General features: G+C 40.1%; 1 protein-coding gene across 1 annotated transcript in view; it reads right to left on the reverse strand.

The window, feature by feature from the left end:
* Positions 1–25,275, reverse strand: part of CFAP54 (cilia and flagella associated protein 54) — a 122,398-nt gene that overhangs the window by 15,461 nt on the left and 81,662 nt on the right. Inside the window, exons 51-61 of the mRNA XM_063134983.1 lie at positions 24,361–24,577; positions 22,475–22,578; positions 16,114–16,283; positions 13,622–13,715; positions 13,164–13,314; positions 12,139–12,296; positions 11,305–11,490; positions 10,644–10,770; positions 7,590–7,745; positions 3,290–3,398; positions 1,264–1,375 (exon numbers count right to left, since the gene is read on the reverse strand). Of these exons, the coding sequence (XP_062991053.1) occupies positions 1,264–1,375; positions 3,290–3,398; positions 7,590–7,745; positions 10,644–10,770; positions 11,305–11,490; positions 12,139–12,296; positions 13,164–13,314; positions 13,622–13,715; positions 16,114–16,283; positions 22,475–22,578; positions 24,361–24,577 (1,584 nt within the window). The remainder of the gene's footprint in view (positions 1–1,263; positions 1,376–3,289; positions 3,399–7,589; positions 7,746–10,643; positions 10,771–11,304; positions 11,491–12,138; positions 12,297–13,163; positions 13,315–13,621; positions 13,716–16,113; positions 16,284–22,474; positions 22,579–24,360; positions 24,578–25,275) is intronic.

Genomic DNA, 25,275 nt, shown 5'->3' on the forward strand with positions numbered 1-25,275 from the left:
GGTTCTGCCAGAGTCAGTCCCTCTGTCAATGTGGAGAGTCCAAGCCATCAGCCCAGGTCATATCTGATCCAATCCAGGATCAACTTTTTTCAGATGCATCTGGGGAGCTATCTAACCCAGGAATGGTAGGAGGAACCTCTCTGTGTTTGTGCATCCTCGTCAGAACGCCTACTCTAGACTCAGATGATCCCATCCAGAGTCCAAGAAATAAACCCTGCCACATTTCATTGCTTTTATTTTATATTATGGCATCGGTAGGCCAACCCAGCCTGAACGGGTGGGGTGCCTAAGTGATCAAATCATCAACATCCCCCTGTCTGTTCTAGGACACATCAGAGGTGTAGGGAAGAAAAGGAGAACTCTAATTAAATTAGCAAGATTTGGCATTTAATAGCTCCAATGTGATCTGGTTGAACAACACACTAAGCACGGTGGCTATTCCCCATGGAGAAGCAATGAAGACTGGCCTACACGCTCAGGGGACTATCCTAAGGTTGAGGAATGTTTTCCAGGACTCTCAGGAGAATAAGAGGAGATAGGACTGATATGAGCATGGAATAGATATCCATTTCTTTTCTCTGAAAAACAAGACAACTAGCAGTGTCACAACAGTACCAATACAAAACAAGCAACACTATTCCCATCCCCCAATATGATTTATTTCTTATTTTTATTTGTATATTTTCTTAATATAGTAACTTTTAAAAGTGGTTTACATGATGGAACTGCCAGTACTTAAAAACAAGAAAAAAAGAAGTTCTGAAAGAAGCTGTGTGCACAGCTTCAGGGAACGAAAGGTGAAAGATTGGTTTTACCAAACCTATTCTATTTCATTGTATAACTCAGGGTATTATGCTGAACTCATCTACTAGGGTCCAAAACTGGAGAGGTCCTTCTGTATTTAAGAAGTACAATACCCTTATTATTTAGGTATTCAACCACTAATCTTAATTTCACATCAGTATAATAATGTTAAAGAGCTGCAATTCTTCCTTTCAAAGAGTAAGCAATCTTGCATGAGAGTTTTAATGGAGGTTGGTATAGTGATATGATAGATCCGATTTATATACTCCACAAGAAAACCAAGCTGATCCACATGGAGGATTGCAGGAGTCAGCTTGGGTGTTACAATTCATGAAGGAAAATGTTGCATTAAATCACTAAAAAAAATAGTCTCCATCTTCAAGCAAAGCTTCCTGCACTTCTAGCTTATCACTAAAGATACTGAGGGAATATGCCCTTAATCTAAAAACTGATACATACCTTTGGTTTAAATGTTCTTCCCTTCAGTGTGCCCGAAATTGGCGATTCCTCCTTATTTGTAATTAAATAAAAATGTAGCAATGCTATTTCCATGTATGATCTTCTTATCAATCTGCAAATAGACAACACAACCCCCTCACACACAAAAGTTATGATAATACTTGACACACACCACTATTACTTGGAAATAGCTTTTGCATATCATTTGATAAAAGTTAAGTTTGCTACACTGTACTGGTAATTTATACAATGATCACTTCTACTTCAAGTTGCTTTGCTTTTAGCACTGTTTATCTGGTTCTTATTTTATTTATTTGTTTTAAAAGCTTATATCTCATCCCTTTTTTCCAAATAGAAACTCAAAAGCAGCTTACAACAATAAAATATACAATAAAACTAAATCCATAAAACACAATAAACCAGCAGGAAATACCATCATAAAACCGAAAACAACAGCAGCAGCATCAACACATCCAAGATATATTTTAATCTAAGGCCTGATTCAAAAATTACTAGTAGTGGTACTGTAGCATAGCATTTCCCACTCTGGTACTGTTCGAAGAAAGCATATTGTGTGGGCAGAGACAGCAATACAATTACTCCTCAAGGCACCATTATCCCACTCCAAACATCTGAAGCCATCAGGTTTGGAAATACTTTAAGGAAATATATATACATACAGAGCAGCATTTATCTAAACCTTATTTCACTACTTTAAGGCTGCTATCCTAAACACATTTACTAGAGCATAAGCTCCACTGAATATAATAGGAGTTACATCAAAATAAATGTGCAAAGTTTTGTGCTGCAAGAATGTAAAATGTAGTATGTATAACTTAGCACATAGAACTGAGCTGCTTGTATATTTTTGAAATTTAACTGAATAAATGCCTTCATTTTATCCAAACAATAATTACAAACATACCCAGTATTAGAGATAGAACTGGATGTTCCTGCACTGTAAGATCCTAAGTGCATCTTTGGTTTTGCTAGGTGGGTATTTAAGACTAGAGATTTCCTGATATAACAGCAGACCAGCAGTGAAGGAAACGCCACAACATACACAAGTGGTGAGGCCTCCTCCTTCACCCCATATCCAATGCTTTGCCAAGCCAGGACAACTTTATCCTTGCATTTCTTGAGGGATGTGTTTGACCATGATCAATGTATTCATTTGAGATCAAAGACTTTATTGTTGTTCTGCCTATCCTATGGCTTTTCTCCTTGCGCTATCAATTTAGATTGGGCAGGGAGTGGGAGCAGCTAAATAGGATTTCTTTTTGCCTAAGAGCAAATTGGATTGCCATTCTGGTGGTCTGATTTACCAGTTCATTGCCTTTAATTAAAAAAAAAGATAGGATGGGTGCTTTAATTGTTTTATATTGTATTTTAACATCATATTTGTTTTGTATGCTGACCACATATACATATAGTAAATGAATAAATAAATAAATGAAGTTCAGATTGGGGGGGAACAGAAAATGAAGAACACAAATTAAAACTAAGCAAGTCTAAAGCAACAAATTGTATGCACATTTATTTTCAGCTGTCACCTTACAACATGGGAGACTGAACACAGTGGGAATTACTCCTGAGTAAGCGTGCATGGGATTGCACTGCACAGCTAGCAATAATCTAATAATTTAGCATGTATATAATTTTCTGTTCAAGCCTAGAAATATTTAAGTCCAGTGACAATGCAAAAAGTTCTAAGTACATATTCAGTTAGGAGCTTTCATCCTAGTTTGATGTCTATTTAGTGGTCCCCACTTTCCCCCACACACTTTCTAAATTGATGTCAGTGTCTGTAGTTAAATCATGCAATAACCTTAGCCTTATTTACTTGGGAGAAACTCCTATTGAAATAAGTGGTACTTGCTTCTAAGTATGGATAGGATTGGGCTGCATATCTGTGTATATGGAAAAGAGAAAAACTTGTTACCCTGTCATTTACAAGAAAAATAAAGAAGTAATATCAAACCAAGGAACACAGACAAAAGACAAAAGAATTCAAACAGTCACTCACCCATAATTTTGGTAACCCCTCAAGCTTAATTGTATGGCATCCAGGAAGCTCTCAACAGCTACTGTTGATTTATTAACACCTCGGGAATCAATCTGTCGTTCTATCTTCCCTAAAAAAGAAAGACACATGAATTCATCTGATAAGGTGTTTTTCCCCCCGCCAGAGCTAGCATGACAGTGAGCACAATCCAATGCTGCCCTTGTGTACATGGCCCAGCTCCGTCGATTCTGATCTATGCGTGGCCAGCTCCACTACTTCTGGTCTGCGCATGGCCCCTACTGCTTGTGGAATGGTGATGTAGCAGTTCTGAGGGCAAGCCCTGAAATAAGCAAAAATGAGCCCTTATGAAGCTCTGATGAACTTCCTCTTCCAGAAATGAGCATTTTCACTCATTTCAGGACTTGCTCCCAGAGGTGCTACATGGCTCTTCCACAAGTAGTAGGGGCCACTTGCGGACTGGAAACGGCGGGGATGGCCACATGCATGAGGGCAGCATTGGATTCTGCCCAGTATGATGAAGATTTTTGGGAGCCAGGGTGCCAATGGAATGTTTGGTCTGACCAAATATAAACATGAATGGATCAGAAGTAATAAGGGACTGGTGGTGAAGGTTACAACAGCCTGGTGTAGCTCAGTTGCTTCTTTAGCCATGGCAATAGGAGGAATGGCATGATAACATTTGCAGGTTCATGGGTGTGAAGAAATGCCATGTATATGATCCTGTTAAACGATACGCTAAACCACAGCGGTTAAGCATTTTGAGTTAAACATCATGGCTTAGCATGTTGTGTAAACCATTCCTAAACATGTGGCTATAGAACCACGGATCAAACATGCTCACTAACCATTTGCTGTAAAAGGATTAGTGGACTAACCATGACTTAGCGCATTGTTTGAACAGGCCCTATGACTGCTGTTGTTCTATAATGCTTACTTTGTGTGGCCTGTGATGTAATGTATAATGTATCTGTAGGCATGAGGCCTTGCTTTGTTGCTATCAAAGACCTGTGTAGTTGTTGCTGGGTGAAGTTTTAAAGGGGGGAAAGAGATGATTTCTTTGAATATTTATAATGAGGCCTGGATCAGATAAATTCAATTTTGATTGTCTGGGAATCCTAGCTAAGTGAAAAGAGTGATCGCGAAAGGACAGTTAAGAAGTTGACATTTAATGTGTCCATTCGTACTCAGTGACGGTTGGTACTGGTTGGTGGGTGGTGTTTTAAAAGAACTAGGAGAAAGCTGAGGAAAAGGTGGATAGCTAAGGTCTGAATATTAAGCTATTACTTCTCTGTGGGATAAATGCCTGTAACTGAAGTTCAAATGGTCATCTGTGCATACACACATGGGCTCTGCTTCAGGAAACTTCAATAGCTGAGGATTGTTTTGGCAGAAACCCTGTCCCACTGCACATGCTCTAGAGTCTAGTAGGTTCCAACCTTCCCCTTAGTGCTAAGCAGAAAGCTTGTGACCTTGGTTTTTTGGACAACTTCTTAGCTATGGTAATGGCCGAAGAACAACCAGGAGCCAGCAGATCTGTACACCCTGTGCCTAGAGCCTACTATTCCGGAGAAGAGGGGGTTGTTGGAGGCATTCCCTTAGGTTGAGAGACGCTAGTGGATTTAGGAGCATCAACAACCTCCAAAGCCTTTTTCCAAAGGATCGCTTTAAGCCAATCAGAGTAGTTGTGGCACACCTGCTTTGAAAGGCTCATGCAATGAGCACACGTCTCCACTATGTGGGATTCTCCCAAGCAGAGGAGACAGAGTCTGTCAGCAGGACTTTGCTCCCGCAATGAGAGCATGTCTTCAACAAAGCTCTCAGTGCTGTAGGACACAGAAAAAATAAATGAGGGTTCTGGCGATTGGAGACTGCTAAAACCTTGAACAATAAAAAGACTGAAGGAAAAAGTAGGTAGCAAAAGAAACGGATAGAAAAACAAGATTCAACAACAAAGTGAAAAAAAGTGACGAAACATCAGCAAACAACCAGGAAAATACACTGTTCTCTAAGAGCAATGCTCCCAATGGGGTACTAGATGCGGCAGTCAAAAGAGAACTGAGGGAAAGGCGGGCACCTGTTGGAACATGTGCAGTGGGATGGTAGGGGAGGGTTCCCGCCAAAACGATCCTGAGCTATAGAAGTTTCCCAAAGCTAGGCCCACATGTGTGATGCACAGACATCATGAAGAACTATAAATAGCTGGTAAAAATCAGGATTAGGGAGCAGGTTTATATTGTGCCAGGAAGCTGCCCTAAGGTCTTGCCAGAAAAAGGGTACACAAGCAGGCAATAAAAACCCAGCTAAACTGTCCGAGCACCAAGAAATACAACAAGAGCAGCTTTGAGAGTCAGAGGAAGGTTATACCCAAGAGCTGGACCTGGTTGTGAGTGTATTATATCTTTCATCTCCGGAACTTTCTCCAGATGTTCACGATCGTATCTCGGCATGTCTTTCAGATATCTCAGCCTGGCTGCTTCATCGTCGTTTGAAACTTAACATGGCAAAGACTGAATTGCTTGTTTTTCCTCCTAAACCTTCTCCTCACCTCTCATTCTCTCTTACTGTCAACGATGTCACGCTTACTCCGGTCAAGGAAGCTCGTAGTCTTGGCTTTATATTTGACTCCTCGCTCTCCTTTACTCCTCACATCGAGGCAGTAGCTAAATCCTGTCGTTTCTTCCTATATAATATTGCCAGGATTCGACCATTTTTGTCTGTCTCTTCTGCCAAGACTCTCGTTCACGCACTGGTTATCCCTCGGCTGGACTACTGCAACCTTCTTCTCTCTGGCCTTCCTTCGTCTCACATCAGTCCGCTGGTCTCTGTCCACCACTCTGCCGCTAAGATCATCTTCCTGGCCCGCCGCTCTGACCATGTCACTCCACTCCTGAAATCTCTTCATTGGCTTCCAATTCACTCCAGAATCCAATATAAACTTCTCCTGTTGACCTTCAAAGCTTTTCACGGTCTAGCTCCTGCCTATCTCTCCTCTCTCATCTCACACTATCGCCCCGCTCGGGCTCTCCGCTCCTCTGATGCCATGCTTCTCGCCTGCCCAAGGACCTCCACTTCCCTTACTCGGCTTCGTCCTTTTTCTTCTGCTGCCCCTTACGCCTGGAACGCTCTTCCAGAACACTTGAGAACTACCAACTCAATCACTGCTTTTAAAACTCAGCTAAAAACTTTTCTTTTCCCTATAGCCTTCAAATATTGAGTTTGTTCTGACTCTATACTGTTAGCTTCACCCTACCCGGTGCCTGTTTACACTTCCCTGTGCCTGTTTGCATTCTCCTTCCCTCTTTATTGTTTACTACAACTTATTAGATTGTAAGCCTATGCGGCAGGGTCTTGCTATTTACTGTGTTATCTGTACAGCACCATGTACATTGATGGTGCTATATAAATAAATAAATAAATAAATAAATAAAATAATAATAATAATAATAATAATAGGGAATTTGGCCTGGTAAAACAAGTTATTAGGAGTATTAGCAAAAGAAGTATTAGCAAAAGTGTCTCTTGAAATCTTAAGAAGTAGTAGCAAGCATTCTTTTGAAAACCCCAAAGTAAATATTAGTATTCCTTTATGTATAAAATATCTTTTTAATAAATTAATGTGTCTAACAGTTCATCTTGTCCCTAGTGTTGATGGCCACCTCACACCTAAGCCTCTTATATCCTGCTTCTAGCAGGTTTTAACGTAGTCTAATGGAGTTGGTCATAGTGGGAAAGAATCAGTTGGTGGAATTCTTTATATCTTTAGCAAAAGTAAGTATTTGCTAAAAATAACAAACCCCACAGGTGGGAATGCCCAGTGAAGGAGCAGTTTCTCACAGGTGGTGGCAGCACCAGAAGAAATTCTCCATAAAGGGAGAAAACCCTAAACTTATTGAGCAACAGTGAGGTAGTAGAAGAGTCATCTCAAAGCCCAAAGACTACACTGCTGCAGCAACTTTCTGAAGAACCACAGAGCAATAAACAGGAAAGACTGATTACAAGGGAAATGATTCCCCTACTCCCGGGGACACAAGTCTAATTCCATCCTAAAGAGCCAATGCAGAGGATGCCTAGAGACTTCATCGAAGTAATACCAGTGTAGCCATGAATGTAGCTATGTAGCCAACAATGTAGCCATGAATGAGGCAAGTCCTTCCCACTTTGATCAAAGGTGTGGGTTCAGGAGAAAATCTAGCACCCCTAATAAGTGCAGTATGAGTTTGGGGGAAATGCCCACTGAGGCTCCCAGATACGGTATGCATTATACAGGTATAGGAGTACTGTGAAATTAATTACATATTACCTTTCCGAAAAAGTAGTTCTGCTTCCAGCTCTAAGTCTCTTCTTACTGAAGCTGTACAAAGGTCTAGTGCTGTTTCTGTGTGCTTGAGGGCTTGTAACCACTGCAAATCACTTTGTGGTTTAGATGTGCAGGACAATTCTAGAGTTAATGTATGTCCTAGAAATCAATTTGCCAGAAAATATTTCATGATTTGTTTCATAATTCAAAATAAAAATCAAGTATTGTAAAAATAAAATAAATTTCATTACACCATTTATTTAACACTTCAGACAAAAATCAAAATGGAATTTAGGCACAAATAAATTCTGTCCCATACAAACTAGTGAAGACTAAAGACTAGGCAAATCATCCTGAACATTCATTCAGCAGGTCCCAGGTTGTGTGAAGCTGACCTAACACCACATGATTCATATTATATGCTAATGGGGATAATGCACTGGCTGTCCATATTTATTTATTTATTTATTAAATTTATGTACCGCCCCATAGCCGAAGCTCTCTGGGTGGTTTACAAAAGTTAAAAACAGTGAACATTAAAAAGTATACAAAATAAACACATATGCAATGACAACAGACTGCTACAGTCACAATCTTCTCATTGATCCAAAATCACAATTGGCAATGGATGCAACTGCACTACTGAAATTTGGTGTATCTCTGAAACTGATGCTTTTGTGGGATATTCTCCCATGGCTGTAGAACACTGATTTAAGCAAGTCAGTCAGGGGGTTCTCTTTGTAATTCATGCTTTCTTTATTCCTCCACTCCTTTGATTCTCCTTATTCCGCTTACATCTTTTCATGCCACTGTGCAGGTTGGTACATTCAATGCATTTCTAATGGAACTGAGAGTGAATATGCTACACTGCAATTGGTGAGGAGTAGCAGTGGTTGCCATGGATGCTGTGGTGTCTGTATATTATCTCTTATTCCCACATATATTGTTTTTCCCCTACTTTACTGCTAGGAATGCATAGATTCCAACTATATTTTGCTGATGACATTTCCATCTTAGCATCAATATATCTGGTAAAAAAAAGGTAATGTGGACATTTCATTTCTTTATTTTTTTGGAAGGGTCATATTCTAAAAGACCTTTTGGTCATATACTAAGTAGAAATGAATTTCTAGTTCAACGAATCCAACAAGGGAGCAGCCATTCAAGTAGATTTTGAATCCATTTGGCTACATAGCTTTCTGCAGCTCACCAACCTAATGGGTTCATCATTCCAGCAGGAATATCAGAGAGCAGAAATTTCACCTTCTAGAGGTAACATAATGGACCAGTCATGACAGTGGTGTTATTTAATCTTACTAGGCTAGGATTGCTCAAGTATCAAAGAGTACATGGCTAAAACAGGGATGCATTAACCATGGTTCGTGGGTTGCATGTGGGCTTCCACCCTTCCCTGTGTTCCCTGCCAGCCTGCAGGTGCTAAATCTACTCCTTCCCCCAATAAGCCTAAAGCATCCAAGTCCGTTGTTTTCTCACTGCTGCTGGTGACAAAAAAGCATTAGATCCTGATCAAGGTCATTGGGATGGGGAGGCAACTAAGCTTCCCCTTCCCCTAGTGACTCTAAATTTGCCAGGATTGCTGCTTTCCCACTGCTAATGGAAACGAGAACACAGCAATCCCCCAGCAATGCTTGAAGCAGCCCAGGTCATATATGTGTGTAGGGGATAAAGAATTCGCAGAACACTTGCCCTGTGAGTTTGCCGAGTGCTGCTCAGCTGGCCCTGTTCCAGGAGCCGCCCTGGCCAAGCACTTGACAAAACACACTTTCTGGGGCCTCCAAAAAGTGTGCAATCTCCCCTTGCACCACCATTAGCATGTCTAGGGGAATTGCACACTTTCTGGAGGCCCCAGAAAGCATGCTTTGCCTCCCTCCCCCATATGCCAAGTGTGGCCTTAAAGGCCCTCTTAAAACCTTGGATTAAGAGGACCGTTAAGGCCCCCATTGGCATAGGGGGAGAGGAGAGAAACACAATTTTCCCTGCCACTAACACAAGGGAGGGTGCAGATGAGGGTGGAACTGAGTTCTGCCTGGACCTGCGTCTCTTTTGTCCTTTGGCAGCATTGGGGCCATCTTTGCCCTCGTGCGCCCAGGCGGATTTTTGCCTCATCACTATGTGAGTGGTGTGTGTGGACGTATATGCACACACAGATTTGCAGCCCCTGGCCTTCCAGCCAATACCAAATGCAGCCCTCGGGGCTGCAAAAGCTGTGCACTCCCATTCTAAAGGGAAAAGATTAAACATTAAAACATTCTTCAACTTAACTGAATATTATTGTAATGTGTCAGTTTTATGAGACAGGAGTTATTTTATGATTGCTTACTATCTGATGTATTATTCTCCTTAATAGCTGACATGATTTAACACTAAACAAACTGCAGATATATTTATAGCCCTGTATTTGGCATGTATACAAGGCAACTAAAAAAAGGAAACTTTGAAAATAAATTCAAATTTAAGAAAAGCTAACAATCCTTACTACAATCTCTCATTTGAAGAGCAATACTTACTGCTAGCCCTTCCTAAAGCAACTGAAAATGAGCCAAAACACTAGTTTCTGGAACCGAACAGTTCAGTGGGACTCACAGAAGGGAGCTCCACTGACCTGTCTCATTCTGAAAACAAGGGTTTTGTGTCTAGGAAGTACTAACTTCCCATTGCAGAGTATTCCTAATACATCTCAGTATTCTGTTATAATAATACTGTACTGTGATAGATACCGAGTTAACATAGTATTTTACATATTCATAACCCAGTTACATTTTTGATAGCTGTTAACAGCTAAATCTAGTTAAACTGTTACTTTGCAATTGATATTTAAGTATCTTTCCACAAAGAAGCCAGCAAAAACATGTACATATGTACATTTATTTAAGCCATTTCTTAGGTTCCTATCAAGGCCATATTATTCCAAAGGCAGCTTACAGCATAAGAACAAAAATGAAATAAATGGAATTCAGATATATCTTGTATTATTTAAATTCTCAAATATTTTAAATAAATAATAAAGTGCTTTGTAAGTAACCTCAGTTTCCTTACCAATTCTCATTTTGACTTTTGCCAGTAATCTGATATGTGGCAGGTATATGTTTTTCATCGGTTCCCTTAGAGTTGTCAGTGTAGGGTCTTCGGCATGTTGTTCAAGTGATTGTCCCAAAATAAATAACTGTTGACAAATGTAGTTTAATAATACAAATTACGTAATGTATTATTCCCTCTGCTTCCAGTTCAAGCATTCCTGTACTTGTGAAGCTGGCATTAAAATGGCACCATCCATGCAAAAGATATATTAGCAGACTTAAGGCAACCAAAAGATTTGTAGATACCCAAAAGTCTTTAGAAAAAAGCCTAAGGGGAGGGAGCCCAAAACCAAACCACTAAGGAGGGGATCCCTCCAGTAACATGAAATGCTTATTTAAAACCATGAAAATTTGGCCTCTATTTTTTGGCTGCACCACCAAATTTCAGCATGTTGCCCACCTGTACTGTAGACAGAACAGGGTGGCGTAGCGAACAGAGTGGAAAATGTAAATCAGAGAGGACAAGTTTAAATCCCGTGAAGCTCATGGAGTGGCCTTGAAAACTCAGTATCTTCCAAGTCTTGCCAAGTTGTAATGAAACTATTTCCTTAAAGGCCCATGTACACTGCTTTGGGTTCCTTGGAGGAAGGACAGAATACAAATGTGATGGTCATACTCACCTGTTGAACGACAAGTGTGTGTGCTAGAATTAATAAATTCAGTTGATCAGTTTTAGCTGTGCAATGTTCTGAACCACCTTCTGATTGGGTTCTCATTATGTCAGCTAGCAAAAGCATACTTTGCACTAGTGTTAAAGAAGCTGGTGGAGAAATCAATGTCTTTTCTTCAAGTAACCTGATTATATCCTGTATGAACGTAAGAGAAAACAATTGATATATTTATATTTTCTGTCTAGATCAGTGTTTTTCAAACTCTGTTGTGACAGATTCTGCTTCTGAATTTATCCTATCTTCTGCTCCCTAATACTATCCATGCTTTACAGAGGAAAACGCAGAGGTCCTGGAATGCAGGAGTGTGCATGCAGAGATCTGGAGCATTAGAAGAGGGACTAAACATGACATCTCTGTACTCGTCTTAAAACAACGCACAAGCAAACAGCATCAGAACAAAGCAGTTGCCCTTTGCCCAAATCAAATTTGACTAGTGGGATGGTGGCAGGGTACGGGTGGGGATGGAGTTAATGCACAGATCCAATGTGGCTAAGTTAGGGTCCTCTTTCAGCCCATCCATGACTTTGGTCAGGATTCTATCTTTGCATGTTCATTCAGAAATCTTGAGCCCAACAGTTTGAGAATTACTAATCTTAGATCATTGATATCTAGACTATGAAGTAAAATAAAGCTATGAATTGTGTCAGAATTAGCTTTCACAGCAATTTTGCTAGCAACAAATTTATTTATTTATTTATTTATTTATTACATTTTTATACCGCCCAATAGCCGAAGCTCTCTGGGCGGTTCACAAAAATTAATTATCCATATTTGTGTTCAGACCTGTAAACACAGCTTAATATCAGCCACTGGTTGTTTTTCTTGGAGGCCGAGCATAATAGCTTGCATTGTAATTTCAGCAAGTGTCTCAACATCATTGAAGGCCTCTGCTTCCAGTTGTACCTCACTGATCAGACATGAACACTCAGTCAATTCATTTTCTTAAAGAAAACAACAACACCTCCATTAATATATACAATACATCCCCAAATTCCAGCATATGCCACTGTAATATTTCTTAATTATTTCTATAGCATTTCCAACATGCAAATCGCTCTACAATTTTTTAGAAAACATTTGCAAAATTGATGAAGCCTTACATTGCCTTTACTTCAGTGACTTAAGAGTGCAATCCTTTCCCCAACCCCATCTTGCTGACTGGAAGGGGTTAGGATGCCATGTTGGTGCCTTTTCACCAGCCTCCACCTGTGGAGAGGAGCACCATGGGGGATGTTCCTCATGGCAGAGGGCCCCACTGCCGCCTGCAGTTCTTTCATTGGTGGTAGCTCCTCAGATGAGGTGGGGAGAAGCCAGTTTTATATCTGCTGGATCTGAAGCCACTCTGTTCCCCAGACAGGCCCAATCTGGACTAGTCAGCTGCACCACTCTGGAGCCGGCATAGCCAATTTCTCCCCTTGTAGTCAATGGGGCTGGGGATGGAGAGGTGCAGGGAATTTTAAATACTTGGATCTGCTGGGCTGAACCACCAGGCAAAACCAACCCCTCCACCTACTGCCTTGGCCAGCACAAACTGGCAAGGCTGGGAGGAGACAGTGGATCTGCCTTATTGCTCCCCACTGGCCTCACTAAGAAGTGCTCTGCTCTTGAAGATTTGCAATGCTATATCTAATGCATAAACATATCCTTCAGTTTCTATTAATACACCATCATGTACATTACTAGCAAGATGTAGCTACAGTCAAGTGCTACCTAAGAAGGAATAACCTTTCTGAACAAGGTGAAGATGGCGTAGGGTGCATAAACCCTTCTAGAGGATTAACATGAATAGTTTTTCGATGAAATGTTACCTTTCATTGTTTCAATTCCTCGTGCCTGTGCTGTAACTGCAGTCACCAATGCCAAACGACATCTCAGCCAGATATGTATATTCATATGTTCTTGTGCTGTTACATTGTGAAGCAGTTTGGAATCCTCAGTATAAATACATTCATCACCTCCCTAAAATTCATAAGAAAAGTCACTTAGAAAATAAACTAACTAAATAAAATATTTTTAAAGACTATTACATACATAGGGTAAATTATTTAAATGTCCGTTAAGTTTCTAGTTGAATTGGTTATGTGGATTACAGTGCAAATAACAGTGCAATATGTTATTTCTGTATTGAACTAAAACCTAATAAAATTCATAATATATAAGAATTATAGAAAACCATTTTGAATGTTGACTATAATGTCAATGCACTTGTGCTATTTTCAGCATTGGGTTTATATCATATGGTCAATTAAAAATCTACAACATATACCTCTGTTTTCTGTGTATGTTCTGGTAAATTAGATGCCTTCTTGAAAATATTTGCATCCTGAAGAAGTTTTATTGCAGAAAAGGCCAAAGCAGCACTGTGGTAAATAAATGTACAATTAAGCGTTAAGAAGTTTACATATTTTACGTTTTCGTACAATAATGCTAGTACCCACACCAGCTGTAATTAATTGAGTTTGGTTAATCCATGCAACATGGAATAAAGGCCATAAATGTTTTAATAGATACACTTATAGCTAACATTCAGTGTTAGTTTTGCTGATATATAGATGTCCCAAACTTGAGCCATTCACAATGAAATATTCTAAGCAGATAATGAATTTTTAGGGATGGAAAGTTTATTATAATTTATCACACTGATATAGAAAATCATTAAGAGAGGAAATGGCATCTTGCGCAGTGCCTAAAACTATTTTATTAAATATATTAAAATAACTAAAAAATATTTACATATTTATTTCAATAGGAAAGATGGACTTTTTATAAGATCTGCAGTGTAGTTCATTAAGGGTGTAACAGTATTGATTGCACTCTCAATGACTGGAAGCCTCTGGACTTGGAGGCTTCCAATCATCCAGTGCAGAGCAGGAGGAGTGGCAGACGCAATCTTCGCCTCCCCATCGTCCTGACCTGCAAATTTTGCTAGATGGGCTTTTTAGCCTATCCTAACAATGGCACTTCAGAGAAGGTTGGAAGAGGCTCAGGATAACTCATATCCTGGCCTCTCTGGTCTCCACCCCTCCCTGCCCACTGGAACACCCCCATTTCCTTTCCAGGGACTATTTTATTTATTTATTTATTTATTACATTTTTATACCGCCCAATAGCCGAAGCTCTCTGGGCGGTTCACAAAAATTAAAACCACAGTAAAACACCCAACAGTTTAAAACACAATTACGAAATACAGTATAAAAAGCGCAACCAGGATAAAACCACACAGCAAAGTTGATATAGGATTAAAATACAGAGTTAAAACAGTAAAATTTAAATTTAAGTTAAAATTAAGTGTTAAAATACTGAGTGAATAAAAAGGTCTTCAGCTGGCGACGAAAGCAGTACAGTGTAGGCGCCAAGCGGACCTCTCTGGGGAGCTCGTTCCACAACCGGGGTGCCACAGCGGAGAAATGTATTTCCATGACAGCTGTGAGGAAGGGGATGATCTCTGACTCCTCCTTCCAACGGGACGATCCCGAGACCGCGTGAAAAAACGGACTAAAAGCAGTCCCAGTTATCCTGGGGAAATGGAGGGATCTTCCCTCCCTGCCCCTGGGATCCCCTGTGCATCATGTGGACACACAGGAATGATCCCGGGGTGATCCCCAGGATAAGACATGGTATAGACATGCCCCTAGTTGAATTGGTTATGTGGATTACAGTACACCATATATGTTACAGGGGTGCACCAAACATGTTCTTCAGATATGTCAATTGCAATATAGGAAGAGAAAAATATATGTAGCATAAAAACCCAGATGTAAAATGTTCCAAAAGTAGTGACTCCCCAAGCATTGGTTGCCTTTGAATACAGAAGAAAAATGAACAGAAGAGAAATGTTTGCAGAGGACTAACAACAAAGATACACCAGGAGAAGCAATTCATAAAGAGAGTGGCATATTGAGGTATTGAAAATATATGCACACAGGTGAAGAAGAGCTGAAAGTCATGAGCATGAATGCAGCACCTATGAAAGTCTCCGATACACCCATTTAGGCCTTCCTTCTCACCTCCATACATGTTATTTGTGCTCTAGGATATAAATAAGTTGGGCAGGTGCTGGGTGAGGTGTTTCCATTTTTCAGAGGTACTCTGGCAGTGTGTCTTCCAGTGACTTTCCTGGGGTGGCCCAAGATGAGTCTGCATGGACCTCTGCGGCACCCTCAGGCTCCTCCTCTGAAGAAGAATCTTGGCTCTTGGACCATGAGGCCAGCAGTAGTGTAATTTGATGTCATCCTTAGGGTGTGGCCTTAATGAGCGGTTGATGGGATAACAACAGGCAGGCCTACTCACCTCCTCCATTTTGTTACCTCCTGAATTGAACCTCGTATTCTCCACTCAGTCAGCAGTGACCAACATGCACATCAGAGTGCCTCATCAACAGCACAGATGATCAGCACAGCATGTATGTACCACTCTGCACCAGTGTGTTAAGCTATCTGCACAGGACAAGAGGATGATGGCCCTAAATCTGCACTTCTAGATGACTATCCCATTTTGAAAACACCAAGCTTTTAAAAAGTTATTGACTACATTGTATTATGACATTATTGGTAGACAACTGCTTTCTCAGCTAGTAAAATAAAAAAGAAACAAAAAATTAAAAGCAGCAAGATAACTAGCATAGTTAATTACTCACAAAAAATTGTTTTCAATCGATGTTTGGTTTGTTGCTTAGGAAAATTTGGTGTTAAATAACATATAAGAGACAAGGCACCAACAATTGTGCTGCTGCAAGTTGAAATAAGCCTTTTTATTTACCTGAATGCTGTTTGAAGTCTCTGTTCAGCAATAGCTGCCAGCTGAAGCTTAGCTTCAATGACAAGCTCTAATTCTGAAGCTGAACACGCATAAAGCAATGTGCCATATTTATTTTGTATGGTTTCAAGAACGAAATTAATCCTTTCTCCAGCTTCTTCCAATAAAATCCCCTAAAATAATAAAAAGTACATAATTAACCAGTTAATACAGAATTAATGAAAAGTTTATTTTAAAAAGCTTAGGTTTTTTAGTTCTAATCAAAGAGAACAATCAATCAACAATTCTACACTAGAATCAACAGGACTTAATGCAACAGGTACAATGTTTAGAACATGGGAAGTTTTATAGTTGAATCCTGGACATTCATTAAAATGCCTGAATGATATTCAGTTCTAATGATTAGTTGCACAACTTCTGGTTCTTTAAAAACACCAAAAAATATTTTCCATATTTTATATATGTTTGCAGGCCGCAATAACCAAAGTTGACCTACAGTGAAGCTATAATTATTTCTTGTTTTGCACTTGATCCTTAATAGATTAAGATCCAATTCATTAAAATAATGCACGATCTCCATCATTAGGTATCAAAATCTTTGCAGTTTACTCCGCTGTACTTAAACATAGTCAATCTCTAGCTCTCAATCTACTGCTTGGGAGCCAGTTTTGGTTGCGTTCTTACATGGGAATTTATATTGAAACCATGGAATGAAACCAACTATATTGGTTACACTTGATTTACACTCAATCAAGGTGCAATTCTCTACTGATAATCTGCCAGCTGAGATGATGATGATGATTTATATAGCACCATCAGTGTACATGGTGCTGTACAGAGTAAAACAATAAAATAGCAAAACCCTGCCACATAGGCTTACATTCTAATAGAATCATAATAAAACAATAAGAAAGGGAAGAGAATGCACCAAACAGGCACAGGGTAGAGTAAAACTAACAGTATAAAAGTAAGATCAAAATCAAAAGCTTTTTTCTAAAAGCTTTAGAAAAAAGAAAAGTTTTTAGCTGAGCTTTAAAAACTGCGATTGAATTTGTAGTTCGCAAATGTTCTGGAAGAGTGTTCCAGGCATAAGGGGCAGCGGAAGAAAATGGATGAAGCCGAGCAAGGAAAGTAGAGACCCTTGGGCAGGTAAGAAACATGGCATCTGAGGAGCGAAGAGCACAAGCGGGGCAATAGTGTGAGATGAGAGCTTTGTAGGTCAACAGGAGAAGTTTATGTTGGACTCTGAGATGAATTAGAAGAAACTGAAGAGATTTCAGAAGTGGAGTGACATGGTCGGAGCGGAAAGCCAAGAAGATGATCTTAGCAGCAGAGTGGTGAACAGAAACCAACGAACTGATGTGAGAAGAAGGAAGGCCAGTGAGAAGAAGGTTACAGTAGTCCAACCAAGAAATAATCAATGCATGAACAGGAATCTTGGCAGAAGAGACAGACAAAAATGATCGAATCCTGGCAATATTATATAGGAAAAAAATGACAGGATTTAGCTACTGCCTCAATATGAGGAATAAAGGAGAGGGAGGAATCAAATATAAAGCCAAGACTACGAGTTCCTTGAAAGAGTGTATGAAAGATGGGGAGAAGGTTTAGGAGATAAAACAAGCAATTCTGTCTTTGCCATATTAAGTTTCAAACAACGATGAAACAACCAAGCTGAGATATCTGAAAGACATGCCGAGATTCGATAGCGAACATCAGGAGAAAGTTCTGGAGATGAAAGATATAATTGTGTATCATCAGCATACAGATGATATTGGAGTCCATGAGACTGAATAAGATTACCCAAGGACAACATGTATAAAGAAAACAACAACGGGCCAAGCACCGAGCCGCTAAGATCATCTTCTTGGCCCGCCGCTCTGACCATGTCACTCCACTTCTGAAATCTCTTCATTGGCTTCCAATTCACTCCAGAATCCAATATAAACTTCTCCTGCTGACCTTCAAAGCTCTTCACGGTCTAGCTCCTGCCTATCTCTCCTCTCTCATCTCACACTATCGCCCCGCTCGTGCTCTCCGCTCCTCTGATGCCATGCTTCTCGCCTGCCCAAGGACCTCCACTTCCCTTACTCGGCTTCGTCCTTTTTCTTCTGCTGCCCCTTACGCCTGGAACGCTCTTCCAGAACACTTGAGAACTACAAACTCAATCACTGCTTTTAAAACTCAGCTAAAAACTTTTCTTTTCCCTATAGCCTTCAAATATTGAGTTTGTTCTGACTCTATACTGTTAGCTTCTCCCTACCCGGTGCCTGTTTACACTTCCCTGTGCCTGCTTGCATTCTCCTTCCCTCTTTATTGTTTACTACAACTTATTAGATTGTAAGCCTATGCGGCAGGGTCTTGCTATTTACTGTGTTATCTGTACAGCACCATGTACATTGATGGTGCTATATAAATAAATAAATAATAATAATAATAAACCCCTACTGAAAGGGGAAAAGAAGAAGACGAGCTGCCATTAGCCAACACATTGAAAGAGCTACCCGCTAGATAGGAGGCAAACCAGTTATAGACGGAGCCACAAAATCCGAAGTCATGAAGGGAATCCAAAAGAAGATCGTGATCAACCGTGTCAAAGGCTGCAGTAAGATCCAGGAGAATAAGAACAGAATAAAGCCTTTAGACTTGGCAATAAGAAGATCATTGTTAATCTTAGTAAGGGCTGTTTCAGTGGAATGCAAAGGACGGAATCCAGATTGAGAAGGATCCAGAGCAGAGTTACTAGAAAGAAAATCAACACAACGAGAGTAGACCACACACTCCAGGATCGTTGTCCCTATCTTCAAAAAGGGCAAAAAGGAGGAACCTGGGAACTACAGACCAGTCAGTCTGACATCCATCCCTGGGAAAATTCTGGAGCAGATTATAAAGAAGTCAGTCTGTAAACACCTTGAAATCAATGCAGTGATTACTAGAAGCTAACATGGATCTGTCAGGAACAAATCCTGTCAGACTAATTTGATCTCATTTTTTGATGGGGTAACCTCCCTTGTGGACTGTGGGAATGCTGTGGATGTCATATATCTTGACTTCAGCAAAGCTTTCGACAAAATGCCCCATGATATTCTGATGAACAAACTAGCTAAAAGTGGGCTAGATGGAACAACTATTAGGTGGATTCACAGTTGGCTACAGAATCGGACTCAAAGAGTGCTTATCAATGGAACCTTCTCAAACTGGGGAGAAGCAATGAGTGGGGTACCGCAGGGCTCAGTCCTGGGCCCAGTGCTCTTCAACATTTTTATTAATGATTTGGACGAGGAGGTGCAGGGAACACTTATCAAATTGCAGATGACACAAAATTGAGTGGGATAGCTAATACCCTGGAAGACAGAAACAAAGTTCAAAGTGATCTTGATAGGCTGGAGTGCTGGGCTGAAAACAACAGAATGAAATTTAATCGGGATAAATGCCAAGTTCTACATTTAGGAAATAGAAACCAAATGCACAGTTACAAGATGGGGGATACTTGGCTCAGCAATACTACAAATGAGAAGGATCTTGGAATTGTTGTAGATCACAAGCTGAATATGAGCTAACAGTGCGATATGGCTGCAAGAAAGGCAAATGCTATTTTGGGCTGCATTAATAGAAGTATAGCTTCCAAATCACGTGAGGTACTGGTTCCTCTCTATTCGGCCCTGGTTAGGCCTCATCTAGAGTATTGCATCCAATTCTGGGCTCCACAATTCAAGAAGGACGCAGACAAGCTGGAGCGTGTTCAGAGGAGGGCAACCAGGATGATCAGGGGTCTGGAAACAAAGCCCTATGAAGAGAGACTGAAAAAACTGGGCATGTTTAGAGAAGAGAAGACTGAGGGGAGACATGATAGCACTCTTCAAATACTTAAAAGGTTGTCACACAGAGGAGGGCCAGGATCTCTTCTCGATCCTCCCAGAGTGCAGGACACGGAATAACGGGCTCAAGTTAAAGGAAGCGAGATTCCGGCTGGACATCAGGAAAAACTTCCTGACTGTTAGAGCAGTACAACAATGGAATCAGTTACCTAGAGAGGTTGTGGGCTCTCCCACACTAGAGTCATTCAAGAGGCAGCTGGACAACCATCTGTCAGGGATGCTTTAGGGTGGATTCCTGCATTGAGCAGGGGATTGGACTCGATGGCCTTGTAGGCCCCTTCCAACTCTGCTATTCTATGATTCTATCTTTGAAACAAAAGGCAACAAAGAGACAGGACAGTAATTAGAAAGAGAAACCACATCAAGAGTAGGTTTTTTGAGAATAGGAGAGACTGTAGCATGTTTAAAAGCAGAAGGAAATGAACCAAAGGACAAAGAAAAATTAATAATATGAAGCAAGGAAGGAAGGATAACAGGAATAAGATTAATAAAGACCCAAGAAGGAATCGGATCAAGAGAACAAGTGGAAGGCTTCGAAGAGCGCAGTATTCTAGACAGTTCATCAGCTGAGACTGAAGGGAATGCAGAGAAATTTGCAGAAGGAACTGACAGATGAGGGACAGGAACTGGAAGAGGAGCAGAGCTGGCAAGATCAGAGCGAATAGTTTGGATTTTAGCATTGAAAAATGAGGCAAAGTTGTTAGCAGACAGAGAGGCAGGGAGAGATGGTGGATTAGGCTTCAGAAGAGAATTGAAGGACGCAAAGAGCCGCTGAGGATGCGTAGCATTTGACTGGATCAACAGTGAGTAATACTGCTGTTTAGCCAAGGAAACAGCAGACGAGAAAGAAGTCAGAACAAATTTGTAATGGACAAAGTCCACCCAGTCCCTGGTCCTACGCCAAAGGCTGCCCGGGTGCAAGAACAAAGGTAGCGGATGAAAGAGGTGAGCCACGGTTGGAGTTGAGAAGGACGAACTATCCGAGTCGTAGATGGAGCAAGATTATCAAGAGTTGAGGATAAGGAGGAATTAAAGAAAGAGACAGCTGAGTCCAAGGAGAAAGCAGAAAAGACAGAAGGAAGAGAGAAGGCTAGAGATTGAGAAAAAGCCTCATAACTGATAGATTGCAAATCACAACAAGAGCAAGAAACTGGATGTGAAGGAGGATTATGAGTAATCATGAAAGAAACTAGATGATGATCTGACAAAGGAAAGTTAGCAGCAGAAAAGTCCAAGACAGAGCAATTCCGAGTGAGAACAAGATTCAGACAGTGTCCAAGGGAATGTGTGGGTGAATCAGACCAAAGCTTAAGATCATAAGAGGAAGATAATGAGAGAAAACGTAAAGCTGCAGAGTCTTGAGGGTCATCCACATGAATATTGAAATCACCCAAGATAAGAGTAGGACAGTTATCAGAGAGGAAAAAGGACAGCCATGAATCAAAATCAGAGATAAATTTTGAGGACGAGCCTGGGGGGCGATATAGAACTGCAATCCGCAGCCGCAATGGAGCGAAAAGCCTCACCACATGTACCTCAAAAGAGGTAAAACAATGTGATGGTGGAATGGAAAGAGGCTGGAACTGGCACAAACTAGATAATAAAAGACCCACAACAATACCATGACCCTCTGGGCGACTAGTGTGAGAAAAAGAGGGTCCTCCAAGAGAGAGGGCAGCAGAGATGGCAGTATCATTGGCAGGAAGCCAGGTTTCAGTAAGAGCGAGAAGGTGAAGAGACCTAGAGATAAACAAGTTGTGAATGACAGGCGCAGAGCCCATCAGTGTGATGCACAGAGACCACGAAGAAGAAAGGCACCTGAGAAGAGGGGAGACACCGAATAGGAATTAAGTTAGGAGAAACTAAATGAGAATGAGCCATAAGAAACGGATGTGAGGAGATAAGAATTGAGAGAAGAAAATGAGGAGACAGAAATAGTAAGAAGCCAGAGAAATAAAACAGGCGAAGAACAGGCTGAACATGTTTTAAATACAGCTAATTTTCTGTTGGTTTAGCACTGACATGTCTCCAGTCCCATTGTTCCACCTGTCAAATTATACCCAAGAAACCAACAAGTTCTTTAATTTATTTGGAATAAACTGCTACTTACAACATATGAAAAAATGCTGTAATTAATTGTGGATATATTAATTGTTTATTAAGAGGTCCGCCTGGCGCCTACACTGTACTCCTTTCGTCGCCAGCTGAAGACCTTTTTATTCACTCAGTATTTTAACACTTAATTTTAACTTAAATTTAAATTATACTGTTTTAACTCTGTATTTTAACCTTATATCAATTTTGCTGCATGGTTTTATCCTGGTTGGGCTTTTTATATTGTATTTTGTATTTGTGTTTTTAACTTGTTGGTTGTTCTACGATGGTTTTAATTTTTGTGAACCGCCCAGAGAGTTTTGGCTATTGGGCCGTATAAAAATGTAATAAATAAATAAATAAATAAATTATATATTAAATAATATTATTACCTTTAGCATGGCCATATTCAAGGCATCTTTGTTTCTTTCAAGTTCTACAACCACGGCAATTGGTTCTCGCTTCACATTTGTAAATGCTGAAGCTACCATAAAACCTTTGTAAAAATAAAGTACATTATCAAATCTGAGGCAATTAAACAAAGCAAAGAAGTGCTTAAAACAGCTCATTGAGCCCTTATCTGTAAGTAATTCTTCTTGAGTTATATCTTATGCAACTCCAGAATGTATGGGCTACTCTTGTCTTTCAATGCCGTGTAATGGCCTGGTTGAATGCCAGAGACTTTCATCAGCTTGTTGTCCATGTGAAAGGACGGACGTCTTATAGTTTAGCTTAGAAGTTTCAAGTCTAGAATCAGTCTTCTCCCGGATATATTTTTGAGCAAGAAAACACACACACCATAAATAGTTGCCAGCATTCTGCTGAGTGTCTGGCAGCTATTTTATAGCTTGAAAATATGTGTTTTAGACTGGCCTCTTTTATCAGTTGTAACTTTGATTCCCTGGAAGGTGGAACACTCTCTTGGTATTGAATAGAACTAAATAATATAGCCTCTGGAGATTTAGGACCCAAGGAAGCTAGAGCCAAGATAATATGGAACCAAGCTTTAGTCATTATTCTGCTTAGTACAGACTGAATAAATTACCTGATTTGGGGTTCCTCATCTATAGAGTGATCAGCCACACATCTCATCCTTCTTCATAGAATGACTGGAGGGGAAGGTTGTGCTCTTCTTCTGGGCTGAGCAATTTTATACTGAGCCTCCAACTCTGATCCCCCCCTAATTTTCATGCCACTGGGACCTGGACCACCTGGATTCTTAAAGGCAGATGTGCTGACAAACCAAGGGGGACAATGCACATCATCTGTAGCCATGGAGTTGGTGGTAACATAGGGCATGATCCTTGGGCAGCTTGTGTGGTTACAGGACACACAAGGCCAAAACCAACAGAAGGTGTTTAAAATGAAATGCTAATATTCTCTAATGAGGACAAAAGATGGAGGGTTGTAGAAGTGTCCCTCTTCCCAATTCCTATGCACTCATGATGAAAAAAGGCCCAGAAAAGCTGAATAGCCAATATGCAAAACAACAAATCCACAAACAGACACTCAGTTGCACTGAACTTCCCTCTCCCTTGTTGTTCCCTTATCAGGTTTCATCAAAGAAGCAAAAACAACAGACAAACGACTGACCCTTTCCTCAATCTATGACTTTTCGCTCCCTACCATTTCTGGACTGATTAGTGAGGAGGTAGCAAAAGTGTTAGACAAGATGGAGACTGCAGGCAAGACACACGGACCGACTAATACTTGTTTAGACAATGAAAACAACCCATGGTATGTTAAACATGGATTATTTGAGAGTTCACTTGCCTGCTTCCATTTTGCTAAGCAAGCCCATGAATACACGGTTCCTGGGCTGTTTTTGTAATGTGCAAACCTGGAACTCTGAGTTGTTGAGGGAGAAACAATCAAGGGGTTTAGCCTATGGTTTGTTGTTGGGTTAAGACTAGCCCATACGTTCTGTTGTAGTTGGCAAAGCAGTACTTTAAGAATTTTCAGATAGCTGAAACGCATTATAAAATCTTAAATGTTAAAAACAATGGCCAAATCTAGCCGAAGTTAAACACATATTAAGAGGGTTTTTTTAAAAAACAACAACAACAGTTAAATAAAAAAAATAAACATGGGATTTTAAAAGTCCTTAATTTTAGCAGGACATGTCCTTTGTAAACAAACTGTTTTTCAGCAACTAGTAATAGAAATATTATACTAAGTGAAGCAATAGAATCATTCTAAAAAACATAATATCCCTTAAAAATCTTATTGAGTTGAAATAAAAGCTCCTTATTAAGATTTGTTTTATTGTTGCCAGTACCTTTTAAGAATGCATCTGTGGTTTTGCCTGCCTTTCTTAATAAATCAGTGTCCACACAATATGTTGCTTTCATCACTTTTTCAGGAACACAATTTAATGTTGCAGATAGGCAAATAATGAAGTGCATTTTGGCTAACAAGAAGCTATCCAGGATTCGTGGCTCACACAATGAAGTCCACACTGAATGCAGAGGCCTGTTAAAAACATCTTCTAATGCCTTTGAAGTTAAAAGGAAATTTCATTATATATATATATATATATATATATATATATATATATATATTTATATATATACACACACACACACACACACACACACACACACACCTCAGAAAAATAGAGTAAATTCAATTTTAAGGACGATACCAATAATACCACATAATATAGGCACTCTGTAGAAGAAAATTAGCTTATCTTTCCAAGACAGAGTGCCCCAGCCACATTTCTCTAAGGCCAAATGTAAATAATGACATATGGAATACAGGTGGTTCTATACAGCTTCCACCTCGTTTAAATGGGAATTGCCCACTCAATTCAAAATGTTAACTTACTATTGAACAAAATTTCAAACCAACTACATGGTGAAATCCAAAGAGGGCAGGAATGTGAATACTGATATTATTATCTACTATAGCTATAGAAAACTTGTTAAATACAGAATTCAACTTGAAGAGCATAGCTAGCGATTAGTAGAATTTTCACAAAATTTAAGTGGCATCTAGCCAGCTCTCAAAAACAGCTTGTCAAATTCCAAATTGCTGTGTATCTCCCTCTTGAATTATACTGAACATACTTAGAGAGCAACAAACATCTAGATAAATTCCTAGCTGTCATTTTGTGCGTCATGCCTCCCATGTCAGAAGTTGCACAACGCTTAGTAACATTTAAGGTGCCTCTTATGGCCTGGACAACAGA

This window comes from Elgaria multicarinata, chromosome 9, assembly GCF_023053635.1.
Source record: "Elgaria multicarinata webbii isolate HBS135686 ecotype San Diego chromosome 9, rElgMul1.1.pri, whole genome shotgun sequence".
In the NCBI taxonomy this organism is placed as follows: domain Eukaryota; kingdom Metazoa; phylum Chordata; class Lepidosauria; order Squamata; family Anguidae; genus Elgaria; species Elgaria multicarinata.